Source organism: Python bivittatus, unplaced genomic scaffold, assembly GCF_059951505.1.
Source record: "Python bivittatus isolate LINGU-HERP-01145 unplaced genomic scaffold, Pbiv_v1 ctg000280_np1212, whole genome shotgun sequence".
Lineage (NCBI taxonomy): Eukaryota > Metazoa > Chordata > Lepidosauria > Squamata > Pythonidae > Python > Python bivittatus.
This window is the reverse complement of record NW_028277066.1, coordinates 450290-457507: the sequence shown is the minus strand read 5'-3', so window position 1 is coordinate 457507 and position 7218 is coordinate 450290. Positions and strand designations below refer to the sequence as shown.

General features: G+C 47.5%; 1 protein-coding gene across 1 annotated transcript; it reads left to right on the top strand.

Annotated features, from left to right (window-relative positions):
• The first annotated feature begins 1396 nt into the window (after window positions 1–1396).
• LOC148215487 (uncharacterized) lies at window positions 1397–6458 on the top strand. The gene is made up of 5 exons (XM_088143191.1): window positions 1397–1715; window positions 2497–2608; window positions 2709–2851; window positions 5497–5592; window positions 6323–6458. Exons 1-4 carry the CDS (start codon window positions 1494–1496, stop codon window positions 5554–5556), a joined length of 537 nt encoding a protein of 178 aa, XP_087999317.1. The 5' UTR covers window positions 1397–1493; the 3' UTR covers window positions 5557–5592; window positions 6323–6458.
• The last annotated feature ends 760 nt before the right edge of the window (window positions 6459–7218 follow it).

Here is a 7218-nt window from a genome sequence, read left to right as displayed (position 1 = left end):
AGCAGATCAAAGATCAATTAACTGGGAAAGGAAGATCCAGTCTGCTTCCTCAGGCATCAATACGAACTGCAGGAATCCACAAGTGAAAACGTTCTACAAAGTAAAACGTTTCCGCACAGCATCCAGCTGCTGGACAGCTGCAGGGAAGACCTGAGATGTTGGGGACCTGATTTCATGGAGGGACGGTGTGCAAGTAACCAGGGATCGCCCAGACACCCAGCTGTTTGGAGCTGTGATGCAGCCGTTTTGCATGGTGGGAGTTCCCCTTGGAAAGGATGCAATTGGTTCCTCTGCCCCTGATGTCACAATTCTCCCCCGGGCAGCTATGGGCCAGGAGGGTGGAAGGCTTCTCTCGCAAAGCTGCTCCTGCCCAGAGGCAAAACCGCACCGTCTTTCCTGCCAAAAGCTTCGGCTGCTTGGCTCTTCCAGGCCTAAAGAGTTGGGAGGAGAAGGCCATTTCCAGCAAAGTCGCCACCTTGATTAAGTACATGCTTCCAAGGGCCTGATGGCCTCCAGAATAAAAGCTGGGTGGGAACCCACTGGGCCTGTCCTTGAGACACATGCCCAGATCTGGTTCTTTGGCTCGGGACCTTCCATGGCAAGGATTTCTCAATCTCTTGCCCATCCAAAATGCCAGCCGTCCATAACCTGGTGCCCTTCAGATGCATCGGACATCCATTCCCGGGGTCCCCGGTCGATTTGGGAGTGGAAATCCGGCCCATCTGGAGGCATAAGATTTGGAGAAAGCCAATCGAGGTTCTGGCTGTCTGAGATCTCAGACTCGGCTTGATTCGCACAACAGCTTAGGCTAACCTGTAGGTTAGCTCGTTTGGAGCTTAAGGAGTGTGTGAATCCAGCCGGTGTACTTAGCTTATGTTTGGGTGTTTTCTGTGAAGCCAGGTCATCAAGTAAATTCTGTAGCTAATTGCTTACCTACTTAACCATTATTATTATGAACAATTATAATGAAACATGATCACTTTTCACAGAAACGTTTGCGTAAAATAAATACGTGCGTAGGCAGCCTATATATATTATTTACGTATATAAAAGGAAAACAAAACTATACATATCTATACACGCATATGTGCAGGTACGGGTTTTGGGGGGTTTTCCCCAATGTCCCCCCCGGTTCTTTAATTAAATAAATAATAAAAAAGCAAAGGATGCTAATTAATCCGCTTAAGAATCCGCACAATAATATTTTATTACGAATCGACGTTCAGCCTCTTAGTACAGGGTAGAGGTGAGAAAGGCAGCCCGTGTAGTTCATAAAACACAGATGATGGGATAGTAAACTGTGATGGGTGCACGGTTGTTTTTCTAAAACCAGTTGCAGCTTTCTATATGTTTCTCCCCCTTCCGATCAAGCCACTGGAAAGAGGGAATATTTGGGCCGGAAGCATGTCTGGTTTTTAGAGTCCCCTGCAGTTACCCCCGATTCTGGCGGAGAAGCTGTAATTCGTGGCTCCCTTCTTCTGACCAGGGAGAAGATGGAGATGCTGAGCGAATTTGACAACGAGTCCCCGCTCTACGTCTCCTTCTGCAGGCGAATCTCCCCGGAGGACTTTGAAAAGCAGTCCTTGATTTACACTCAGAAAGCTTTGCGGGACCTTTACGCCCACATGGAACAGAATCCAGGAATTTGCGCATCTGTTGTGCGGAAGAGGAAGCAGCTGGACAGCGAGGATGCTGGTCTGGTGTCCTATGTGAAGGTACGGTTTAGGTTTTACCAGCATGGTTAACCGAAAGGATTGCCTCCCCCGTAAAATATTCACACGGTGCGCCCAACCAAAGTTGGAAGTAAAGTCCTAGAACACACATTCACCCAACTGGGGAAGGTTGATTAAGGTTCATTTTAGCAAGTCTGGTTGTGACTTACTGCAGAGCGTACAGTAGATCCAGCCAGTTGGGTTAATTTAGGCGTCCACATATTGGGTGGGAAATGGCTCATTTGAGTAACCAATTGAAGTACGTGACTCTGGGCAGCTAATAACGATGGAAAATGGAAAATCGAACAGTGCGATCCAGTGCAAGCAAGGCTTCAAGCAGAATTGTCCATAGGGCGTCATAAAACTCATACACTAGAGCTCAGCTACCAATGGCTGAGAGAAGAACCAGGTCTTCAGGGTCTTCTTGAACGCTAACAGGGCAGATCTGTGGCTTGCATTTCTTAACCCTCTACAACTTTCCCCAATGCATCCCTTTTCCAGTGGCTGAGCGCTTCCGATGGTTTGGTTTGGAGGAATATTCAGAAGTGAGATGGAGGTTCTCATCTGGCCCACTGTTCTAGATGGGATCCCAGCTCCTCCTCTGGTTCCTGCCATCCTTCTCAGGTTCTCCTGAGCCATTTCCCTCCCTGTGACTTACAGTCATCGTTGAAGTGATAGGAAGCCCGCCCTGCTTGCTGCTGTTTTGCTACCACAGTGGTGGGAGCCAAGATCTCCAAGGCCACCAGTGGGGAAGCGACCATAGACGAGCTCTTCTGTTTGGCAGGCCAAGTTTTCTTCCTTGTTTCACCACCACGATTCCCTGGAAGTGGATGACATACAAGAGGAGGTGAAGCAGCTGAAGAGTGAGATGCAGAGGGTGAATAACTATGCTTTCGGTAAGTCCCAACTCTGAGGCTGGAGGTCCCTGCATTCTGCAGATTGATGCTGCGGGTTGCACAAAACATCTCCACCGAGTTGCCTCCATTCCTTGAACAGCTGCCAGAAGAGCAACTCAGTTGCCGCCGGAGAGAAGAACGAGGAAAAGGATTGCTTTGGGAAAATCCAACCCCAGCCAGACCACACTCTGTGAGCCCATTGTTCCAGCCATGCCCAAAATCTTCGGACCTTTCCCAAACCAGGTCTGTATTCATAACTCTGAAGGGCCTTGAATGACCAGGCTGTGTGCTTACTCACAGAACACGCCCAACTGTCTTGCACCAACCGGCCCTAATGCTAGCTTTACAAACTCCATTCTTTCCCTGCCTGCCTTTCTTAGTGCTTCTTGGGACAATCCTGTCTGGGTTCTGCTCAACAGACAGTAATTCAGAGTTGCAGCACCATATGTTTCTCGTTTGGGAAGTTACTAATGAAGGGCGCACTTTTATATAAGCACAGACATGTGCTAAGGCAGCTTCTACTCCTGCAGTGAGAAGGGGTGGATCCAGGGTGTGAGATGGGTGTAGCAGCACATAAACACAGAAGCATACGGTTGAAAGGGATCTTGGACTCAACTACTGCGCACATACCCCCAACCCGTGCATGCTGGCTCGGGAATTCTGGGAGTTGTCCACACATCTTAAAGTTGCCAAGGTTGAAAAACACTGCCCTAACCCAGCTCAGCTGATCTTGAAAAGCTAAAGAAGATTGAATTTGGTTAGATCGTGGATGGGACACCACCAGAAAATGCCAGGATTGTGAATTAGTGTGCTGGCTGGGGAATTCTGGGAGTTGAATTCCTTTGTAAAACACTGTGTGCCTGGATACCATTATATAAATTGTATAATAATATAAATTAATTCTACCTCTAGAGCAGTGCGTCTCAACCTCGGCAACTTTAAGATATGTGGACTTCAAGTCCCAGAATTCCCCAGCCAGCATGCTGGCTGGGGAATTCTGGGAGTTGAAGTCCACCCATCTTCATGCTGCCAAGGCTGAGAAACACTGATTTAGGGTATCTCCTTCTAACCCAGTGCTTTTCAAATTTGGCAACTTGAAGATGGGTGGACTTCAACTCCCAGAATTCCGCAGCTAGCATGCTGGCTGGGGAATTCTGGGAGTTGAAGTCCACACATCTTAATATTGCCAAGGTTGAGAAACACTGCTCTAAAGACTGACAAATTCCCTGTCTCATGCGGGTCTTCCCTTCACCCCTCTCCCATCTTTGCCCAAAAGCAAAAGCAACCGATTTGGGGATTATGGAAAGGAACCTCATCATCTAACATTGAAAGAAATACCATGCAGCATTTTTACTTCAAGTCAAGAAGACTTTGTGGTAGTGCCTTTTCCAACTCACACATCTGATTTAAAGACAGAAGCTTTCATGAGCTCCAGTTTCTGCCTTTTAACAAAACGTGTGAGCTGGAAAAGGTGCTGCCAGGCTCCTGAATTCTCCTCCTACAACGGTCCATGCCAGTATCTATGGTAGTTCCTTGAATTTTTGGATGGACAGGTAATTGCCCCATATAATAGACCTTCATCCTCACCCCACCCCCAGGCAGAGAGATTGGCGGGCACGGTAAACGTGGACCTGAAACAGGCCTCGGCTGGAATGCAACCCATCAGCCAAAAGAGGTAAGAACATCATGGTGGAGATAGGAGCGCAGCTCAGTGATGGAGGGCTCTTGAGCGCTTTGTATGGAAGGGCGCACAAGGTATATACAATAACTTGGGAATAAGCGCTGGGTCGTTATGGCAAGCATAAGAGATGTTTAAAGTAAAGATATGAAAACGGGCACGTGTATTTGTTGAACTTGGCTGCCTTGACTACACATTTTCTTAAACAGGAAAGTAAGAAGGATGCTGTGTGGAGAAGTTGACCCTGGGGACTCTTCCACACAGCCACCATTTTCACACGTGCACACCCCCCCCCAACCTATGCCATCACGGTCAGCCCCGTGGTGAAGAGAGTCCTCAGTTCCAGCTGCTGAGGACCCGCACAAGCTGCCCTACAGCTAGCCCACAGGGCCCTCAAAACTCAATGCTCCATCCAGCTCTGGGGCCCAGCCTTATTCTGGGTGCAGAATAAGTCTTGATAACCGGGCAGGCAAGTTTACGTGAGCATCTTGCTCTGCCCGTTGTGGATAGCGCTTCAAGACAACCATCAGGCCGTGTCCTCTGGGAGGCTGTCAGTTGGCTGAGAAAGAAGCAGGAGGAATGTTAGTCCTCAACCATCTACAGATGGGAGAGGAGTTTGTTAGTAGCTTGTCTATTTCAGAGAACCCAGGAAGAAGAGATTCCAATCTTTCTCCTCCTCCTCCTCCTCCTCCTCCTCCTCCTCCTCCTCCCCCTCCCCTTCCTCCTTCTCCTTCTCCTTCTCCTTCTCTCCCTCCTCCCTCTCATTTTTATTTAATAAAAGAGAGCTGGAGGTTCCTACTGCAGCTTCCAAGATTCTGTACCATGCCCCTAATTCTTGCATTAAACTCTTGATTGAAATCAACCTGATCCTTGCTTCCTTGATCATGCCTGTCTTTTAAGGGGACTTGGCAATCTCCTTGGGGTTTTCTTGTTCTGTCCCCAGATTTGTCCATTTTCCAAAACCAAACCCAGTAACGGTTGTTCCTATCAAAGGCATGGATGGCACCTGGACAACTGTCTTACGTCCCTAAGCCAAGGTGGAATCCCAATGTTTATTCTGGAATTGTTGCTTACAAATGAATTAGTCTTTTTTTCCCTCCACCAACAGGTACACATTTGCTTGGAGAATGCTTGGAGAAAAGGAACGGCTGGAAAACCCACGGATGCTTGTGAAGTTTCTAACAGCAGTTTTTATTTTTCTTCCTAACAGCCCGGTCAACCTGGATCCTTTATTGCTGAGACCCAACAGTTGTTCTTCTCTTTGGGATGACAACTTCAGCAGGCTGAGGCCCACTCCCTTTCCAAGGTAGACTTTCCTTTCAAAAAATTCTTTCCCTACATTCACCCCACTGAAATTTCCCTGGGGAGAAGATTTTTTGTTTTAATGCTGGGGAAGAAGTGGCCTGAGGTTTTACACCAGATGTAAAAGGAAGATTGCTTGTTTCTTCCCTGCCACTGGCTTCCCATAAAACCGACACAGGGAGAATGTTTCAGGATTTTTAAAAATTTACATCATATCTGAAGATATTTTATTCTGCTTTCTACCTCAAAACAGTAGGGAGTTCTCCTGTCAGCGCAGTTGAAGGTTCAGTTCTACTCACCAGAAAAAGTTTGGGGAGTCCTCCAAAATCCTGGAACTGGTTCTCTGAACATGTTAAGAAAGCAGCCCTTAGTCCTTTTTCAAGGATCTTTAATTCCTAGGATTTTCAGGGAAGAGAAAGCACTGGGTGTTTCAGATAGGAGTCTGGCATTACCAAACAATTCTTATGTTTTTATTTCCTTAGTGAATTAATTCAATTTGGATGCTACCCAACTCCAGCCAACTCTGGGTTATGCACCAATATCCTCTTCCCCTCTTTAATTTCCCCCCTTCCCTAGTAAAGAAAAAAATTATGGGAAAAAAAGACAAGGGTGACATACGGAAACCCAGTCTGGTTTTCTGAACAACTGAGCCAGGAAGGGTCTCCACGGGAGATTTTAAGTGGGAAATGTGCTGGACCTCTCAGAATCCTCACGAGGTCCATCTCCTCTTCTAGGACCACCGCTAAGAGCCCTGGCCCCACAGGACCGTTCCCAAATGCCAACCCAGCTAGTTCTCCGGTTCTCAACCCTCCACCGTTTGCCGAGCCAAGGGGCAGAAGAGAAGACTGTAAGGAAAACGACAACCCGGACCTTGATCCTCACTCAACAGGACCCTGAACGTCTCTTGGCAGAGGGGAAGATGCTAAGGAAATGAAAGTTCTGTGCACCATTTTTAGCCGTGTGGCGACTCAGTGGTCGAAGCGCGTCTGAGCGTGAAGGGCTGGGGAAGGGCAGGTCCAAGCATGGGTGCTTTGAGTGCAAATCACCCCCACCAGCCTCTTGACCTTAATATTTAAAGCAGTCATCTTCGAACAGCTGGGTTCAGGAAGTGCCTTATAGACCTCACCTGACTTCTGACCATCTTCTGCTCTTCTCTCCTCGCCTACGGCACCCCCTAAAATCCACCTTTACGTTGAATGGAAAATCTATCATGTTTCCTCGTCCAGTTTGACTCCTCCTTTGGTTGGAGGATCTTGTATTTCAAAGGCACTTCTGCGCCTACCAGAGGCTCAGCTAACAAAACCCATCCAGTTTGTCTTAAAATATTTACCAACTGCAGTCTTTGATATCATGGTTAACATAATGGTGTGCCCCCACTCTCATGGCCCTCAAGAAGAGCGTGAAATCCTGGCTATGCCAGCTGGCCTGGGGGCTGGATGGCGGCTCGCACCAGTGGAAGTGGCTTGTGGGGTAACTGATTCTACCCCCCCCATCATCTTGAATGTTTTTAGTCTTTTTATATATAGGGTTTTTTTTATATATAGTCTGACTTTTCATTCATTAAGGTGGGTATTTATTTTTTTAATTGTTTTGGGGTTTTATTCTAACTGTGAGTCGGCTAGAGTCATCC